The 21597-nt window shown below is 34.0% G+C and overlaps 1 protein-coding gene across 1 annotated transcript in view; it reads left to right on the top strand.

Annotated features, from left to right (window-relative positions):
* LOC138323703 (choline O-acetyltransferase-like) overlaps positions 1–21597 on the top strand; it is a 78687-nt gene that overhangs the window by 47153 nt on the left and 9937 nt on the right. The window contains exons 2-6 of the mRNA XM_069268497.1: positions 2630–2983; positions 10376–10570; positions 14880–14998; positions 17249–17302; positions 19439–19619. Coding sequence (XP_069124598.1) covers positions 2903–2983; positions 10376–10570; positions 14880–14998; positions 17249–17302; positions 19439–19619 — 630 coding nt within the window. The 5' untranslated portion in view covers positions 2630–2902. The remainder of the gene's footprint in view (positions 1–2629; positions 2984–10375; positions 10571–14879; positions 14999–17248; positions 17303–19438; positions 19620–21597) is intronic.

Below are 21597 nucleotides of genomic sequence, written 5' to 3'. Positions count from 1 at the left end.
TTCGAATTTATCAAAAATCGTCATCTAAAAAAGAAACTTGAGAGCGCCACTTCCTTCCTTTTAGCCAATCAGATCTTCAGAATATTAGAAACGGATGATGACGTCAATGTTTATGAGGTCATGTTACTAACAGTAATTATATAGATAGTATATTTCTAGAAGTGATGGATCAGCAACCTAGATATGTTTTTTTATAAAGTTGATACCAGTTGTATATGTTTTTATCTTGAACCACATTCGTTAAGAGGTAAGGTTTTCGTGTTGTCAAGGCGAATTACATTAAATCGTACATATGTACAGTTTAATGTAATGTGTAATGTTTATCAACAGTGTATAGCAGTATTTTTCTATAAACAGAATATTGATGAATTCAACATCAATGTTTTAGAGCAAATAAAGAACAATGAAAAATTCTTGGAACAAATCCCATTTACATTAACGATCAATATATTCCCTTATGAAATAGTGTTGTATGTAGGTCTCCACGGTTGATATACTATATGACTTTAATAGGTTTGTTAACAAAGTCTATACAGGGATTGAATGTATTTTTCTTATTTTTCATAGCTACTATGAATAGCAGAAGCTATCTACATAGCCCGTGGAGTCTCGGAAGATATGAAGATAGCTTCTGCTATTCATAGCCGCTATGAAAATTAGAAAAATAAATTCAATCCATATATTTACATTAGAATAATATATTAAAATAAAAATTATTGAAAGGCTGTTATATTATATTTAAAATCATGACGCCCATATACGACGCGAAACGAGTTTAATGGAACAGCTGGATGACCAAATCGTTCCCCAGCGTCACATTTTAAAGCTTCCGCCTTCCGGTCAACCTATTTTTGCAAATGAGAAACGATAAACAAGAAATACAGATAAAATAAGTTTTGTTTGACTTATTACAGTTTACAGTAAACTTTAGTTGATTCTATATCAAGAAACAACACATTAGAGATTCTACATTAAAATATTGTGGGGGACTATTTTTATTGATATGAAACTGGCGTATTGTTTGAAATTAGCCGATCGATGCATGAGAATCGTTGTATTCATAGTGTATTCATAGTGTTATGTTGTATTTGTTTTATGTGTAAAGTGAGATGACATGGAATTGCGTTGTTTTAAAATGATGCTTAGCTTCGGGATTGAAAAAAGGAAGAAAAAATATAAGTATTTTAGTGAGTTTTTTTGGGTTTTTTGGCTGAAAGCTCAAATGAGACTGTAAGCTAGCATTATAACAATTATTCAAGCATTGAACGTCTTTAAGTTGGCATTCATAGCCAATATGAATGCAAACTGGACAGAGGCAAATTCCATGAAGCGCGCTAGCGTTTCATGTTGAATTTGCCTCTGTCCAGTTTGCATTCATATTGGTTATGAATGCCAACTTAAAGACGTTCAATGCTTATATTTACATTTGGTTACAATTTTATGATGAAATCCCAAGGAATTTTGCATATATAATGAATTAATCATTCGTTATCGTTATGGATGGAACAGCCATTTGAACAGCCGTCTGCCGTGATCGCTGGCACGACAATTGTGACGTCACAATGATAATGACGTCATAATAAGCGCTTGAAGTTCATTGTCTATATGACTGCCAACTGCGCTTGGTAAGGTTACATAGTGGGACTGCAGTGAAAATGTAAATATTTAGACATGAAAGACGATATTACTGATCAAGAATGACATATTAACCATTTTATATGTGTATAGATCAGTAAGATCAAACCAATAGTGAATAACTCATGCGTCTCTTGTAAATGCGAATATAACCTGTTGAAATATATTCAAATCATCTCTAGATTCGTCCTCGTACTCATCAAATTAAATTCAATTTCTGCTCTACCTTATACTTGCGTAATGTCTATATGAGTAGTATCCATAGCATTGTGATTTTTATTTTTTTTATTTATTTCACTAAAACAAGTACAGAAAATCGATTATTTTAGCATAAAATCGAAAATAACACTCTAGAATCTTTTCCCTATCAGGACGCCAATAGCTACTGCAGATCTCCGGCGATACGGTATATTAATTATATGCCTACATTGCTCTCTAACACTTGTTTACACTATATTATTTCTTACATATGTCCGCTGTTTCAACATTTTAACCAACCCCATTGCAGATTTAGAAGATACTCCTCTAACACATTGTAGCTACAGAGCTTAAGCTAGAGAGGTGATTTACGTTTGCAAGCGTGTTACTTATCAGTTTTTGGAACAGTTGGATTTCGACGATAGCTGGGATTTCAAAATGAAGAAAAACGTTTCTGTCTACAAGCCGAGTGGGTTCGGTAACTGTATTGAGAATACAGAGATTGGATCGATGATGCCGTAACTGGTATAGATATTGACAAAGCATGTCTTTTGTTCATGTTTCTCGAATGTTTGAACAAACATTTCTCAATACATCGTTTTCCTTCCCATTCGTTGTTGTTACATGTTATCTGTTGTATTTCTGTACTCGTTCCCCGTGTCGTAGACGCCTTCTGATAATTAAATGGATTTTTAGATTACTTTCGCCCTGCCTTTAGTTCCTAGGCGATATCTTGTGTGTATTTATGACATTTCCAAACTATTTCCTGTTACAAGGCGTTTTCTTTATATTTTAGATTCGACGCATCAGCCAGTGACCAATTGACCAAGAAGGGGATTTGTCTGTATGGATCCAGTGGGTTTTGATCAATACCTGATTATCTGGTCCATTTAATCTATCGTAATGGGCCTGATTGACCAAAATCGTGCGATCGTCTTATATTGGAACTGACATTACAAACATACAATACTCTTCGTCTTCCTGGAATGGCATTTAGCCGAATCCTACGACAGCTAGACCGGAACTGAGCTCACTAACTTCTTCGACTAAGCAGTTTCCGCTTCCGGTGATGGCGACGGGTCATGTCAGAGAGTACATTAAGAGGGTTGCATCCATTGATCAAGAAATATATCCAAAATGGGATCTAACGGTAGGTCGCCACACTTTGATATACAGTATATATATATATATATATTTAGGTTGGAAACTTTATATGGAATATTGATAATCAAATAATAGTAGAAGTGTATTATCAAGATGTCATCTTTTCTAAAAAGTTACACCCGAGAAAATGTTCATCCCATCCTTTCATCACAAGATATATACGTACATGTACATCATTTACGCATCCGATTGGTCTACATCCGCCCTTACGCAAGCGCCCTTATATTTACTATGTATACACATATACATGTTTTGTTTTAACAAACATAGGCTGCAAATCCTCCCACCTCTTTCAGACTTGTCTGCTCTGTATATTATTCATTACAATACTATTTTCATCCACTAAGTACCTAGTATTGTATGTCTTCATTCTTATCTGGTTACAACTTTACATCTCCTGTGTTTGTCCCTCTATTGGGTTTTATTTTTCTTGTCAAAGGATTTAAAGTCATGAAGTTCCAGACTGTTTAGAATCGCAAAATAACAAGTAACTGCATAATTCATTACTACAACCGAATCCGAATCTCTGATTAAGTACAAAACCCAATAGGACAGACTTCCTACTATTTTTCGTTACCGTTTCTGCATGTGTTCCGAGTAGTATAGTACCTTCTCTGTAATAAAAGACATCAGTTTTTTTTTATAAATTATGTACAAGAAAGATGTTGTTTTTTTTTTAAATCCGGTTGAAAATTTTAATTAAAGTTGTTTAATTTATAACATTTATGATAACATTAAAATACTCATGTATTACATAATAAGATGTAAATAGCGGGTATGATATTGTATTGTCTGTCAATTACTTCAATTTACGCGATTCTAGATTCATTCATGCTTCATTGCATATTTCAATTAAGCATTGATGTCACTATTTTTTAATTTTATCGGGGTATGAAAAAAAAATTGTTTGCAAACTGTGTGAATCCGCGTAGCGGATTCTCAACAAAAGTTTGCAAACAATTTTTTTTCATAACCAGATAAAATTAAAAAATAGTGACATCAATACTTATAATTAATTTTATACTCTATTTGATAAAATGAAGTATGTTTAAATGTACCATTAGAGTGGTTTTTCAAGGGATTCTTTTTTCTGAATCAATACGCAACGTCAATGTCTCTATTATCGGAATAATTGATTTTTCTTTGTTTTCATACCAAATCCGGCTTTCTGATTGGCCAATATTTTTTTTTTGCATACCACTATGAAAAAAAAATCCGAGAATGGCGCGAAACCCCGACGTTATCATGACGTCACAATAGAGACATTGACGTTGCATATTGATTCAGAAAAAAGAATCCCCTGAAAAACCACTCTAATGGTACATTTAAACATACTTCATTTTATCAAATAGAGTATAAAATTAATTATAAGTATTGATGTCACTATTTTTTAATTTTATCTGGTTATGAAAAAAAAATTGTTTGCAAACTTTTGTGAGAATCCGCTACGCGGATTCACACAGTTTGCAAACAATTTTTTTTTCATACCCCGATAAAATTAAAAAATAGTGACATCAATGCTTAAATAATTAATTTTTTTTGTTTTCATACCAAATCCGGCTTTCTGATTGGCCAATATTTTTTTTGCATACCACTATGAAAAAAATCGAGAAAAATCGAAAAAATCAGCGCAAAACCCCGACGTTATCATGACGTCACAATAGAGACATTGACGTTGCGTATCGATTCAGAAAAAAGAATCCCTTGAAAAACCATTATAATGTTACATTTAAACATACATCATTTTATCAAATTGAGTATAAAATTACAGATGTTTATGTTGCCGGGAGTAGGATGAAATATGTGGGACTTAACCGTATGAGTAGTTACTGGAAATTCACCTATTGTAACGCAGTTGAATTTAAACGCAACAGATTCTTCAAATCTACTTGACACAAAAGTTCTATAAATAGATTATCCAAGGGATTTCCCCAACAAGAGAACTGACGTATGTCACTTCCTATATCACATTTCTATGGCCGAGACCAGAAGAAATGGAGACAACCGGAGGGTGGGGAATCAATTCGGCTAGAAAAAAAAGTTTTATTAGAAAAAAACTAAATATACTTTCAGAAAATAATCTACCTGATCGCGTTAAGATATGGACGTTTTATTATCCAGTTTCATGAAATACTATCTTAGTGACATTGATAAACCGGATGAATTAATTTAATTTTGTTTCCAGAAGAAACGATAATGTCTATAATCATCAACAACTATGTTGATAAAATAGGAAAATCATTTATAGTCTTTAATTAATTTCTTGAGAAAAAACCCCGTAAAAAGCTGGAATGAGATAAAAAAAACCTACTTTGTACTCAAAACATGTTTAGACTTGTAGGAACGAAGAAGTTTTGTTTTTTTGTAGACTATGTAGATGTTTTACATCTTCGTCAACGTATAATACCACTGCAATCATGTAATAAAATGCATCGATCTATGTATTAAAAGCATTCAAAGCATTCGCACATAATTCCAAGGTCAGGAATGGTGATTAGCAATATGGTGTCGAATTGAAGGCAATTCTGATTACTTCTTAATGTCCCAACATAATTGGTACCCTGTGTGTTGTCTGGTGGACAGCGTTATAAGTTATTTACACACCCTGCACAGGAATAGCCGTATAGGTATACAACTACCTCATAAATAGTACTATTCCTGTCACATGATACATTTACAATCTATCAAAGTGGTGGTCCCCGTGGAGTTGGTAGCCTTTACGTCCGTGTCAGATATCCATAGTGCCCAATTCTCGACCTTTTGTACAAGGCCAATAGAGAATGTCATCACCTTCGGTATTGCCTTGTGTGGGATTGTTAGTTTGTTGCCATGACGACAGCTGTCTACTGTCCCACCATCGTGTCGGAAGGCACCGAAACACCCCCAACAACTTGTTACGTTGTTCTTGTTTCATCAAGTGCAGTTACCTGTGTTAAACACATACGATTAGGTGTTTTAGCTTTCCGCATTGTTAAACAGGTATCGAAGCTAATGCAGGCTTGGTTTGTCATGCAAGACCATTGACTACCAAAATGATTCTTAACTCTGGTGAAATGAATTAATAGCAAGTGGCACATTAACAGGTCTTTTATCGTACATCATTCCGCTGTAACCCAGAATCATAATTTCACATACAGTATTATTCTCCATGGCTTCGAAAGTTTATGCAAACGCTCGCGAACGTATCACCTGATGCACATTTTGACAGGTGAATAACTCCATGGTGGATCCACTGTGCAAAAATCACATCGCTAACAGCTTGAAGGCCGATTAGGCGAAAATAAGCGTAAAATCTTACGTGTACAGAATACAAAATCGTCTTGTTAAACATGTATCGCTGTTTTTTTTGTTTTTTTTTCTAAAAACGAAATTGTCCGAAAAAATACAATTAAGTAAATGTCGTTACTCCACATTTGATAACAGTTCACCACGCCTCAAGATCGTGGCACAGTTTAAAGTCTAAAAAATATCAGGTTTAGACTCAGCCAATCACACGTTATGTTACATAAAGTTGCATCGTTGTGTATTTTGCAGAGCTAATGGTTTAAGTTTCAGATTGTTTAATGATCATCGAAGCAATTACAATTTATGTTACCCAAAGTTTTGTATTTGGTAGAATTAAAGCTAATACCAGAGACTTTTTATTATCCTAGGACCAGCTAAAAAGATAGAAAGTGAAGATATGATAATTTTCAATTTCCTGTAGTCGAAAGAGGAAGTTTTTATGTATTTTGTTAAAGAATGAAAACAGCAAGTCAAGATTAATTAACCTTTTTGTCACATAACTCATCATGAAATATTGCAAGCTGATACCTAATTATAGGGTAAAAAAGATTTCCAAATTTTGATTAATTTTGAAAAGAACACATTAAGTCGCGCACGATGAAGCTGAAGAGGGAGATATAATTTGATGTCATTAAAACCAAGTTAACCACACATTCCCTTTAGTAATAGCAACTTATGTATGAAAAACACAAGGAAGGTAATCGATGAAAACATGTTATAGTTACTAATATTTTGTGTATAGGATTCCTGGTACAAGGTTACATATCCTCAACGTCAGAGTAAGAACTGTGCATATGTTTCAGGAATTACAGATAACACAATTAAAGTGATCAAGTGTTCTTGAAATAATATTTTACTTTTATCATTTCATAAAAAATATATTCGCTAAGTTAACATAAACCGTAAATAAGTAATAAGCAATAATGATAAAGTTAATCTATGAAAAATAATAATTGTTATGATATTAATCAATACAGTATAATAATGAATGGAATCAAAATACTTCTACATATCGTCCATGTGAACTATGGGACAATTTGAAATTCAGATACTTGTAATTCCATTCTCTTTATGATTGGAAATTAAATTTCCACTGTTGTTTCAAGATGCTACACCGTCGACGAATGCTATTTTTTTTATCTATAAAAAAGTTCCAAATGAATTAATACTTTTCTTCAGTTACAGAAGTTACTTTATTTACTTTATTACCATCGTTAGAAAGGATAAGCTTATTATTTTATTTTAATATACAAGTATTTAAAATAATAAATTGCATACCAAAATACATCCATGACACTATGCCCTATATGAAAGGAGGTACTGATTGCGCTGACAACAAAAGCAAATTATTTTCTATGTATTTTTGTGTTAGTTACACATATATATTCACGATTAAACATTAATCATTGCCCAAATGATACATATTATTTATGCTCTGTAGGCGGTGGAGCGTCTTTAAACTGACACATATAACTCGCTCATAGTGTGGACTGGTCAATCGGTTTTTAGTTGGTGTATGTTGATATTTACTTATTGAAATATTGACCCTTGTAATATATTTACTTTTCGGACACTAAATTAATCCAGATTGAAAACAACCAACTGCCTTGTTTTTAATAGGATTGGTTTAACAATAGAAGTCTTTTTATAAAAAGATATACTGACGGATAAGTTTTGATATGAAATATTTGGTAAACACGTGCGTGCAAAAAGGGTTTCACCTGTACCACATAAGTAAGCAGTTAATAAACCAATAGAACGGGCCACAGGAAGGAGTCATAAGATCAAACCAATTAGTGCATATTAAATTGATCCCAAATGTTAAATTCACAGGATTTTATTAGGGGTATTACCCCCAAGGTACATGAAATGAAAGCAGTTAAATTTAGATTATCATTTAAGCTATTCGTGCGTTTTAATATAAGGAACTCAAATACCCAACGGCAAATTAGATGATTCTTCAATTTAATTTTACTTCTAAATAATTCATATTGAATGGAAGACGCCAACTATCTAGTGATATTTATCTATTATGGCCTGGTTGGGAGGGCACCATTGCCTCATAGTATTGTCGAGGGATGGAATAGTGCCCGAGCCGAAGGCGAGGGCACTATCCCATCATGAGACAATACTATGAGGCAATAGTGCCCTCTCAACCAGGCCATAATGGGTTTAGTACATCACCCTGACATGAGACCGTTTTTCATGTCATCGTAATAGAAGCACGTCAAGCGATACCTCGCAATGCTATCTTCATATCCACACCACGTTGTTACATTAAAAGTACAACATATGAATTGTCGCAGAAATATGGGATTCTATAAAAACGGGATTCGGCTTCATGAAAAGTAAAAGTAGATCAATATAGAGCATTAGTGAACAGTCTTCTGTAGAAAAGCATGATTTGCTTCCATCTCCGCACACAACAGCCTGTCCGCCATCTTGACGTCTTGGTCGAAGCGCAACGTTATAATGACGTGATGTAATGGTGACGTCACAATACATTCACGTTCAATTTCGCGCCACTTCAATAGTGCCCGCTTGCCCGGGCATTATTGCAAATAGTAGCATGTGTGTAGCCAATCAGAATTATGTCACGTGATGTACTAATCACTTATATTAACCCGTATTTTCCGCCGAGTTCATATACAAGCTATTAGTTATCTCAAATACCTTTTCTTATTATTTTTAATTGACGATTTCAGATGTTATTGCTCGGAAAAATGCCGTTTTAATTATTGAGATAACTTAGAAATTCGGACATAACAAAACTCTGAATTTCATTGATTGAGTTAATTAATGGAATCTATTCGATAACGATTGAATGCACCATTTTCAGCAATTTATGCCAGATTTAACCCTTTATAGAAAAAGTTCTGGCATTAATCTTTTGAACATATTTTGCATATCAAAAGGGAAAATGTTGATCTTTTTAAATCAGACAGAAAAAAATGGGGTCCATGTGCTTACTTCTTAGCCGCAATTAAATATTTGTTATTTTTCAATATTTTAGAGTAAAAAATAAAAGTGCTCAAATTACTATAAAATGTAAAACACATGGTGATAAAAGTGTATTATTTCACACATTAATGCTTAAAACTTTAATTACAATGAACCTAGTAAAGAAAAACAGCTTGATACAACTGAAAATGCGGATTTAAGTAAAAACGATTTAAGCTAAAAGTGGTAAAACTTCGGCTCTACTCAAAGCGAAAAAGACGAATTTTCAAAATGGCTACCAGATGGGTCATTAAAATCTCCAGATAAAAAAATCAACTAAGGATATAATTATATTTTTTTCACAACTCACAACTTGCTACTAAAATTGATCAATTTTATTTGAAAAAAAAATCTCAGAGCTTCTTTGATCTATGTCGAAACGAGATTTTAATATGACTGAAACCTCAGAAGTGTAGATCCTAAAGAAGACCGTTGGTTAAAACATACATCAAATTTAGATAAAATAATCGAAAGCGTTTAAAAGAAATTATTTTCAAAGCCCTTTAATCATGGGTTAATTCATCTTTACATATTATGAACCTTTTTTTTTGTATTTTTTGTTTTGTTTTATTTTTTGTTACATATAAAATTGCGATTCATTTTGATTTAAAGATTTTCATTTCGGAGTCTTAAATGAAAGAAATTATATTGATAACTTGTATTAAACTTTTATACGGACGGATAATTCCCCAGGCATCATATTTCCTTCAGACAATGCGCTGCTTGACACAAACAGATGGATCAAGGTTCACTGAATAGTCTTTGTATGAATTGTTCAGTAATAGTCAAATGGGGGTCATTAGAAGGAAAAAAACCTCTTGATCGACGATTGAAAATTGTCCTTTAAGATCATCAATAACTTTCCATAGATGAAATAAATAGGAATATTAAAAGCATATAATTCGGTAGTCTAACTTGTTTAAACCGGAAGTCAGTGGAGCCAGCATATCAAAACGATAGGTTTCAAGATTAAACAAGTTTTGATTACTATGTTCATGAGATTATTTATGATTGATGAATAAAACACTTGTTCCAATGTTGAATATGCCAACAATGTAAAAAATTATTATAAACATCTTTGTTTCATTTTCAGAAACCGCTTCCAAAGTTACCTGTGCCCGAGCTCCACAGTACTCTCCAGAAATATTTGACAATCATTCGACCGATCGTGTCACCCCAACAGTTCCTCAAAACAAAAGCACTCATCAAGGAATTCTGTGACCCTGGAGGGGAAGGCGAAGCCTTGCAAGAACAACTCAAATTATTTGCTGAGACCAAGGAAAATTGGGTACGTATAAATGGTAAAGAATGATTTAGTTTTACTTAAAAATTCTAAGCATAGTCAGAAAGAACCCTTATCTGGTAGTGACATTCGTGTGTATATTTAATCAGGGTATAGGCCTACTCTGGTATGGTTTTAGTCTATAAAGTGTTCGAAGAAATTTACCAAACCTGGTGGTTTTGTTTCTCAAACAGTCCCTTCGTATCACATGTCAAGTTGCCACAAAGGCATACTTTCTATTTTCAAATATGGAGATGTGCAATATGCGTTTCTTGAGATGTCGATACATGCAATTTCTGTACTTGCACATCACAGAAATAAAGTACACATTGTTCCAGTGAATGTTCAACAAAAATGCTAAAAGTCGATAAGCTTCTTGGAAGCAAACATCTTGAATTACACGTTTTGTACATTTATGTATCTCGTTAATGGAAAATCGCATTGTCAAGCCACAAGAGTGGGGCCAATAAAGCGAGCCGACCGAGCCATTCTGGCCTTTATCGAGCAGCCGTGATTAAAGAATACTTTTATTTGGACAAGATTTTGTATAATCAAAAACAGCGGCAGACAAGCCGGGTAATTCGCCGCTATGCGATCGGCCTCTTTCAGAGCACAAAGCCTTTCAAGCAAGCAATTAAGGAAAGGCAACTTTGTTTTGTGTTGGGCTTGTGTAACTGGAGATAGCCTCATTGGATGTAAATTCTCTGTAACTTGTACCAGTCGATGTAACGTATATGTAATTAACTGTTGAGGGATGGAAGGGAAACTTGGAAGAGACACCCAAAGCAGTCATACATCACGCCATCTAGGCCAGCCCCACCGCTCCACGTCCATCCATCAGGACGCACCGCCACTCAACGTGGGATACATCCAATAGTCCAAAATCTATTTTTATAGTTAGAGATAAAATATAGCGAGGTGGTGCTGATGGCTCTAAGTGGTATTTACGGCTCCTAGCACGATCTCAGTAAACGTAGTCTGTGATACTGTCACGACCATTAAAAATTCTAAAAAAGACAGCCATTTATGTCGAATTACTTAAAATTTTAATATTCCACTTTATCTAACATTCGAAAATAATTATTTCTATTCTGCATTTAATTTTGATACTTTTCTATTTATTCATTTGTTCATTTTTTTATTTTATTTTATTTATATGGGGGAGGGGATGTTGTCAATATTTTATGTTTTGATGTATGTTTGAAAAGAAGAAAACTATTTTTTTTTTTAATTTATTTTTATATTTTGATTTGTGATTTATGTTTGAAAATAAGTAAACAAATATCATACTTTTTGTTTTTCTCAAAATCGTCCGTTTGCTTTACTTGATTAAACGTTACTTCTGGTAATAATATGTAGTAAGATATAATTATATGTTTTTAAATTACCTTTTGGTTACATTTTATGCAACCGAGCTTGGAGATGCGTTAAACTCAAATTTAGACCTAGATTTCCATAAGTGGTTTTGTCTGTGAATATTAAAACGCTTTCTTCTGCGGGATGTTAATGTAGAAACTTGAAAAACATAATCACGAAAGTGTTTACTAACACATTATCACGAAAAAATAAGGACAAAACATGAACACCAAAACACACATTCACAAAATACAAGTCAACGATAAGACACTCAACAAAACAAAACCCAAATACAATTAAGATTTATCTTTAGATATTTCAAAATTAGGAACTTATAGATCTGTTTGACCACATGTATGCTTACACATCGCTCTAATTTGTGATCAAACTATTTTGTGCGCATTTTGTCTACTAATTTGAATCATTACAGCTATGTCCTGGTAACATCAAGTGCTACATCACCCTGCGGTATGCACATTTATACAAACAACCTATTTTAGTATCCAAGATAATTTCTATCTTGTTACTTAGTAAGTTGGTCTATTTGCCGATGTCAGTTAATCATTTATGAGCAAGACCGCAGTGTTAGAATTGACGTATTCCAAGAATTAGAAACTACAAAAGTGCGATGTGTCATTGCAGAAAACTAATCATGTTGACCGGTTTCTTTTCGATAGTAAACTGCGTAAATCTCAAGAGTCACAATTGGATTTTTCTGACAGAATTAAAGACATTTTGCTAATCGATCATTATCGATGGCTATATGACAAATAATGAAACGAACACGCACGCGCAGTCGTCAGCGCGTGAAATAAATATCAGAGATATAGTCTTCAAAGATAGTCATCCAAGTCAAATGTCAATCAATACCGGTATAGGTGCTTGTTCCATCATCTTCAAAGGAATGCTTCGATGATAATTGGTTTCTCACTCCAGTTCATCCAATTATCATTCATAGGCATGGCATTTTTTCTAAGGTGATTGATAATATAGATTTAAATGGTATTTTTATGGGTACGTTTAAGCGTTTTATTCTGAACATAGAGCTTTAGTAACAAAGATTTCTCAGTGGTTATGGTAATTTTGCCTACTGTCAGCTTTCAAAATATTTAAGTGAATTTACTCAGAATATCTCAACTATCTCATTCCAATAAAAGTGGAATTTAGAATATTTTTCGCATTATACAGAAGATTTTTCATTACAAGTTTGAAGATATTGTCATAATTAAAATTCCAAAGTTTTGGTTTGGTATATATCTTAGGCTTAGTTTTACATTTATTTTATTTCTGCCATTTTAATTAAAATTGCTATCCGGGGAATTCTAGCATATCACTTAAAATGTCAATTTCATAAAAGGATCCATGACATATTCAGCGCCATCTAGCGGCGGGGGTTAGCCTGGTCAGACACATAATGCCAAGAAGCAATACATATAGTGTAATTTATTGACAGCAATTCGTTATATTTGACAGCATCTTTCTAATGACGTATACACTCCGACATGAATGCTGTGAGATCCCCGAAGGACGAATGTGGCTCAGAGCTTTCAATCAATATCCCCATGGGGAGAGAAACAAAGTCCATTGAATTTGAAGAAGATGAGTTAGTGTGTTGGTCTTTGCTATGTTTGATGAGCAAACATCATCAGAGGAAGCCGACTTGCTCCATGTAAACGGACAGATGTACATTACATTGTACGTGAAATTACAAACAAGCCTGCAGTAAATTGGCCAGAATGTTACTCCCCTGTCTTACGCCTGCAGAGACAAACACGTTTATTTTATTTTGGTTTTTTGAAAACATCGCTTTTACTGTTATCTGAGCAAGATCTCCATGATGAAGTAAAGTTCTCCACTCACCGCCCAAAGCAAGATGACACAAGTATAGGCGATTAGATATCAACCGTCCATAATCCTAGATAATGTTCTCAAGCCACGTCGTTTATGTCAAACCAGCTAACTCGGAAATCACATCATTATGTTATTCTGTGGTTTGAGAACAGTCGGATGAAATATTTTCTCTGTGGGTCCTGTCAATAAACTTGGTATACGGAGGTATAAAGGTGTTACTTGTTTGTCGTTAATTGTGGTAATCATCACAAAAGTGAGGACAAAACGTTGTAGCAGAAGCCGTAATATATATGTATATTGACGAAATGTAAAATTTAATTTTGTTAGCGAGATTCAGACGAAGTGTTCATGGCAAGACAAGAAATTGAGGCAAACTTTATTTTATTTTATAATAACGTCAATCATTAAGGATAACTTCATACCTATTTGGTGGTCTTTTTTAGTCTCTAAACAGGCTTTAGCATAGTTCATCTCCATCCTTTTGGTAGATCTCAGTGTGTCTTGATCTTTGTATTTCTTTTAAACATTTTACTCTTCCAATATTCTATAGTGGCAAAGCAACACACGACTCAAAAAACTGGAGAGGCAATATCGTTAGACAAATTGATTGTCTGGAATCGTTTCTCTAAATTATAATAAGATCGGAATTAAAAAATGTATATAATAAATATAAAATGTTTAAAATGTTGTAATAGGTAAGGCGGGTGTTGAAAGTTATCTTGTTGTATAAGGATGTAAATTATTTTGTGATGTTATCTCATCGGTGTATCAGTTTATTCCAGTTTTCCAGTCTGTAGTTATATAAGCCCATTTATTATTTCTCTGGATCGCCTTCCCTGTCATGACGATTTCTTGGTTTGTGTAACCACTCTTCTTCGCCATTAATTGATCTTATTTATTTTATATTTTCCCTACCCACCTTGTGCTTTGTTTCCCATACCCGGTCTCCTACATCTCCTACTCTTTAAGTTTATGGGTTTAACGTACCTTCACCATAAATATAAATTCGTTTACAAGTACGAACAGCCCCTACTCTGAACGTCTCCCTAATCTATACTCACGTTTTCATATATTATTCCTCCTTTAATCTTTTCCGTCTTTGTTACAGGCTTACAGTTGGTGGCTAGATGATATGTACATGAAGAACCGACTCCCTCTACCGATCAACTCCAATCCCGGCATGATTTTTCCCAAACAACATTTTACAACCCGCAGGGATCAGCTACGGTAACTCTTCATATATATTTATTGTTTCATTGACTCCACTGACATGTGGCTAAAAAGCTTGTTATCAGCAATTACACATAATATGTGTTTTTTGTTCTTTCGGTAGGTCTCATTTCGCTATCGAAATTGCAGAATAATTTCGTAGAAGAAATGGTATCGTTAAAGTCAAATTGAATTTCTATATATATATATATTTTTTTTTTTCAAAAACAATTTCAATGCTGATTTATGCGGAAAGTAATAGTACCTGTATTGGTCAGATGGTATATGTAGGCCGAACATTAACAAACAGGTATGGTATTTTATGATGTTTTTAAATTTCCCTTCAATAAGGTTAAAATCTACTTCGTTGTACATTTGTCATTATCCATTTGATCTGCGATAAATTCGATTGCTGTCATATTGACAGAAGAAAGACAACTCGCCAATGTAGGATATAGACTGCCACTTTATTTTTTTTCTCACTTTGATGGATTTATTATGCATATCCGTACTACACCTTCGGTTAAACATATCAATACCCCAGCCAACTAGTCCACACATGACAGTGAATATACATGTATGTTTTCACATTACAAAAAAACTTTTTTGGTAGTTTCGTCCCTTCGCCCTGGAAAACTTTTTTATTTAGAAACATTTTCAGCACAAACAGTCCACATGCTCGATCTTGATATTTTTTTTATAAAATGATTACCCACAAGCATTATGCAGAAAGACACATGTAATATACCGAATGTAATCCTGGTTGTGGAATAATTACTTTTCACCCACGGGGGCGTCCGTCCTTGAACATTCTAATAGGTTGCTAATTTTAAATGGAAACTAAGTAAGAGGATTATATGAAAATCACATTTGAATTTAAAATGGGTTATTAAGTTGTTTTTTTTAAAAAGAAGCATGGTGTTTTAAGCAAATATAGAAGAATGCTGATGACAGAAAATCTCCGTGAAATATAAGGTTACAATGCCGTTATCCCATGGGAGAGCATAAACCAGTAGGTGGAAGTAAAAACACTGCTAACTGTCCCCAATCTGAGCCATTACCGATTAATGGTGTGGTATTCATTTAGCTGTCTCATCAGAAGCGAGGAGAGTGACCCGTTTATTCCCCATCTGGGAGTAGCCCTAACGTTCTGAGGCACGATAATATAGAGCCCTGATCACAGCCCATTGACGACGCCACTAGGATCACTACGTACTTGTGAAACTAAAACACGTTTCACCAATAACGTCGTTAGAGCGGGCTGACAACTGTCGCGTGTCCCACTCGTCACTTTGACGGGCTGTCAGGGACTCTCTGGTCCCCCTATGTGGCAGAATGTGTCCTGATGGATGATATTCTCTAACGGTAGTAATCTGGTTTATAGGACACTGTTAATTGTTTATGGTAATTAATTTCTGGCTGGTAACGTCATCTTTGGTTTTCTGTATCAGTAATTATATTGTTCAAAACAGGATAATTACTTTACGTAGAGTAAATGTCTATTTAGCTTTGCAGAAATGGAGCTTATATATAGAAAGTACCAAGTTAACACGGTGACCAACACAAATATAATGTTCTCTATTTATGATCAGCAATTACGAATTTTCTGGAACGGCGCCACTAAATAACGTTCACCATATGTTAAATCCGGAATTTTTCATTAAGATTATAACCAAAACACTAAACATATTTAAATACAGACGCCCGTATGAAGACCATTTGCTTAATATTTACATTTACTTGTCACTTCTACTATATAAACTAACCATTGGAAAGTGAAGTATATGAGGGTATAACTGACACCCAAAACGTGTCCATTATGACGTCACTAATGTTGACGTGGTGACGTCAACTGATCACCGTCAAAATGGCTGTTCCACCTCGTGGATTAAATCGTATTTGATAAACGGTTCTCCTGGTCTAGCTTAAACAAAGTTAATGCAGAGACCCCAAAATGAGTCAATAATGTAAATATAAGTAGTAAACATCTTCCTATGACATATATGCTCTATGTAGATGCCAGTGCTTTGCAAACAATCATCTCGATAGCGCGCATTATGAAGATTGTCTGCAAAGCCCTGACATCTACATGTATATAGACCATATATGTCATAGGGAGAATGTGTAATACTTAAATAAGACCGCTTTCTTTTTGTTTCTTTGGACAGACTTGATTGTGGTTACGTTGTCTTACATGTATTTCTATTAACCGCTTTTTGACATGGAGTTTACATTAGCTGATGCATTCGTTTTTACGTTTTATTTCAGTTATGCAACGAGACTTATTTCCGGAATTCTCGACTACAAGACAATAATTGACTCGTAAGTATAAACGTCACTACCAGTGTCAGTTCCATGTTGCTAGGTTACAGTACGTTCCCGTCCTGAGAATGTCATAATTTCCAAAATCTTAATAAAACATAATTATGAGTTTGGATTAGGCTTGGTAATTACAACGGTATGTTGTTTTTATATCTAGTACACACGCCATGCATATAGCAGAAGTTGTACGTGACAGGCTGACAGGCTGTGTTTCTGCTGACATTTTCGTTACTCTTTAGGTGTTCTCTTTATTTAAAACTAATTTCCTCTTCATCCGAACCACAGACAAGAGATTTCCAAAACGGGTAACATCTTCACAACTTGTCAATGATGCAAAATTAAAATGATTTTACGGTTTCAGTTTCACAATTATATTTTTAATTTATGACAATCCTTATGAATTACGAGCTACAGACATCATGTCCTGCTTTATTGTAAAAGTTTAATTAAATGCCATTCAAATAATTGGATTTATTAGGTCAACAAGGATTCTTCTTTCTGTAAGAAAATAACTTTTGAATAAATGTCTTCTAAACTTTCAGTATAAATACACAGTCATATCCTTAGTAACTTCCTTTATACATTTCCTGTTATCTACACTTTGGATGTAGAATTTTCATGCCTCGAATGAACTACTCTCCTAGTCACTAGTATTCTTGACGGAACCTAGAAGGACAATACATCTGTATGATACAGATTAGATATTCAATCTTGCTTGTAACGAGTATTTTCATTGGCTTAGTGAATTGTATTATCATCTTATAGTTTACAAATAACGTCACAGTTTTTAACATTGATTCAACGACGTAATATTTTCTTAGAAAAGTAGTCTCCCACTAAATTGGATAGAGATTTTAGCATTGACATTAAAGTTTTATAAATCCAATGTTTTCATCATGTGTAAATTTTTCTCCAACAAATAATGATTTTACAAAAAAAAAAAAAAAAATAATGTTTATTTTGTGGAAATATAAAATAAATATTTTGTCACCGAAGAGGCAACGTGACGTCAGTGCAAATGAAAACTAGATGATCCCTGATGGTATTTTCATACATATTGATTTTCTCTTAAATAAAGATAAAAATAAATGAAACATAAATGAATGAGAATATAAACGTAAAGAATAATTATCGGAATCCTAACTCGTGTTTAAATCTGGAGATTTATAAACTATACTTGGTATAACATATAATTACACTTCAATCTCCGTCTTATAATGATCGAAGCAGTTCAAACCTTAATTTTTTGGTATAGTTTTTTACATGTTATATTACGCTGGATTTAAACTGTTTCTATCTTTATACGTCCTTGACCTTCTATTTTTTAAGTACAGTCTCGGTATTTTCTATAAGGTCATGTAATCATGAACGTTTTCCTTCCCATAATCACGCTGGTGATGTTTAAAACCAGGATTTATGTCAAAATAAAAAATACTTTATCAGGAAGGAATACTACTGTAAGATTCTGCTTCAGATACAACTTCTGTATAATGACACTTAATCATGCATTTTTTTGATGCCTTGAGTCCTTAATTGACAGGTTTGACCGTAATTGAATCTTAAATAGAAAGAAATATAACGGTGTTACAGTGTTAGATGTAGCTTATGTAGGAATGCATCTGTAACTAATGCCTGTGCACTGAACACCAAGAAGCCTATAATGTAGCAAAACTTATTTCAAACTCAGAAAAAGTGAATAAAACAAAATGTGAACCAAAACAGAGTATTTAGAAGACATAAAATGATAATTCTTGAAAAAAAAAGATCCGGTTTTTTCACTCAAGCATCACATACCTGTCAACCAGGACATAAAATTGTGTTAGAAATATACTGTTCAGCAGATATCATAACACTCCGATTTACCCTAGGTTTGTGCTGTTGCTTTGTTTATGATAGAAAATTTAAGGTACACCATTTTCAGTTGCTTTCTAAATCTTAAACCAAACCATCAGGGTATTATAATCGTTTTAGATTCTACTCGAATAAATGTTTGAATAGCTTTGTCATTTTGGGGTTTTTTTTGGTCAATGGTCTCAAACATATATTCTGTAATAGTTTACTTCATATCGCAAATTGTTTGACACATCTATAAAGGAATGTGATTATATCTATTTTTCTCATATCTACCTTTTATAGGCGTGGTTTGCCAATAGATCGAGCCCGCCACAAGGTTAAAGGTCAACCGTTATGTATGGAGCAGTACTACCGTCTATTTACGTCATACCGAGTTCCGGGTGTCAACAAAGACTGTCTAATCTCCAACACAAGTAAACTGATGCCGGAACCGGAACATATCATCGTAATATGCAAAAACCAGGTATTTAATATCCGGAATAAAATAGTTTGTGCTGGTCATATACAGTATGCACCACGACATGGCTTTTCCGTATTTCCTATATTGGAAGTGACGCGTCATAATACACATTAAACAAAATATGGTTTTTTTATTGTTTCTTAAAATACATCACTAGTTACTGCGTTTCTTTGAAAGTTACAACCAATTCCCCCAGATTGTATCTTAGATTGCTTTAACCAAATTCTACAAAGTGAAAGATGCTCCACCGCCGACAGAGCATAAATGATATTCATCATTTGAACAATAATTCGTGTTTAATCGTGTATATATATGTCTAATTAACACAAAATACTATGAATTATCCTGCAACTGTCCCACATACTGACCGATAACTACTGCCAGATAAACTTGTGCTTTATCCGTCAATACGATATGCTTTATCCGTCAATACGATCACGTGAATTTGTTCCATATCTGACGGAACTTTTTCTAACTTGACCCAGAACTTGAACCTTCCGGTGAATGAAACGTCAGTCAGTCCCGCTAAAACGTGACGTCACATTCACCGAAATGACGTCATTTTTACGATATCGAAAATCTCGTATGGCGGTGTCGTCTTTTTCTTGGCTTATGACAAAGGTATGTATTGTTAAGTAATTCTTTAATGGGTATTTATTGTTATTTGAGTATTTTCATTTCCTTTCAGTGATATATCACACTGAATAGAATTACGGTTACTGATTGTGAATGCGCTTATTTATTTCCCACGGCAGTAAAAAGGAGTACACTCTCATTCGCTTAAGTGAATGAATCTTTACCTCCGCATCAAAGAAGCGTCTCGCTTCGAGCGAAACAAAGTAAGGAACTGTCAATTTGCTTTCGTTTTGAATGCCATAATGGTTGCAGGATAAACAGAATACACGGTTAGTATCTTACAATACAAGTTTTATTTTGGTGCTCGACACGGAAAGCCGAGATGACTCGGCAAAGCCTCGTCATCTCGGCTTTCCTAAGTCTCGCACCAAAATAAACCTTGTATTGTAAGATACTAACCATGTATTCTCTATATAATTCATTTTGCCTTTGGTGTATGCCCAATTAGTACTTCATTTCATATAGGATATAGTGCCACGTATTTTTTTCGGGATGCAATTTTTTTTAAAGATTTTTAACTTAAAGTAAAATTAGAAGCTCAAACTTTTCGATGTTGGTAATGTTGTAAAGTAAGTAACTTTTGTATCAAAGATGACTACAAATACCATCTGTTTGTTATTTCTTTTTTACCTATTTTTGCATAATATTTATTTAAATACTAACGATAAAAAAATGTTTACTTTATGATAATGTTCTGTTATTTTCTTATACAGATATCTAATTTATAAAAACAATGAAGCTTTCTAACAGATATATCTTAATGTAGACCAGGCATAAAATCGTTTCTATTAGTACACCGGGACATTTATTAATGTGTATATGTACTTTGCCTTCAAAGATCTTGGGAAGTTGTGTAACTATCGGTCCCATACTGTAAGCGTCCATATAACCTTTACTTTGCACGTGCTATTCACGCTCGACATGTGCCGTATTCCGACGTTCTAATAAGCATGTATGTACATCAGAGTTGATCTAGATAGTCCGAGCAACTTCCGCTGCTAATTTCTAGATCACGCAGTTATCAGGTGTCAGGCCATTGAAGCTCGCTTCATGAGTTCTTTTTTCAATAGCAAGAGAATGGAAACCCCTTGTTATAAATTACCTAAATAGCGACGGGTATTTTCTAATTGTTTCCTAGTTTGCATATACTAGCTCAATCACGCTGATTGGCCAACACGTGTTCTACATAGGGATAAGGCCATTACGTGCTCGCGCGCTGGACCTTTATCATATTACCGGGCACACCGACATCTCACATCGATCGATATAGCGGATTTGCGTTGTCGATTAGAGAGATTACTGCGCCTTATGAATGACTTTTTTTCTTTTTGACGCTTGATTAAAG

Source organism: Argopecten irradians, chromosome 5, assembly GCF_041381155.1.
Source record: "Argopecten irradians isolate NY chromosome 5, Ai_NY, whole genome shotgun sequence".
In the NCBI taxonomy this organism is placed as follows: domain Eukaryota; kingdom Metazoa; phylum Mollusca; class Bivalvia; order Pectinida; family Pectinidae; genus Argopecten; species Argopecten irradians.
This window is presented reverse-complemented; position numbering and strand designations above follow the sequence as displayed.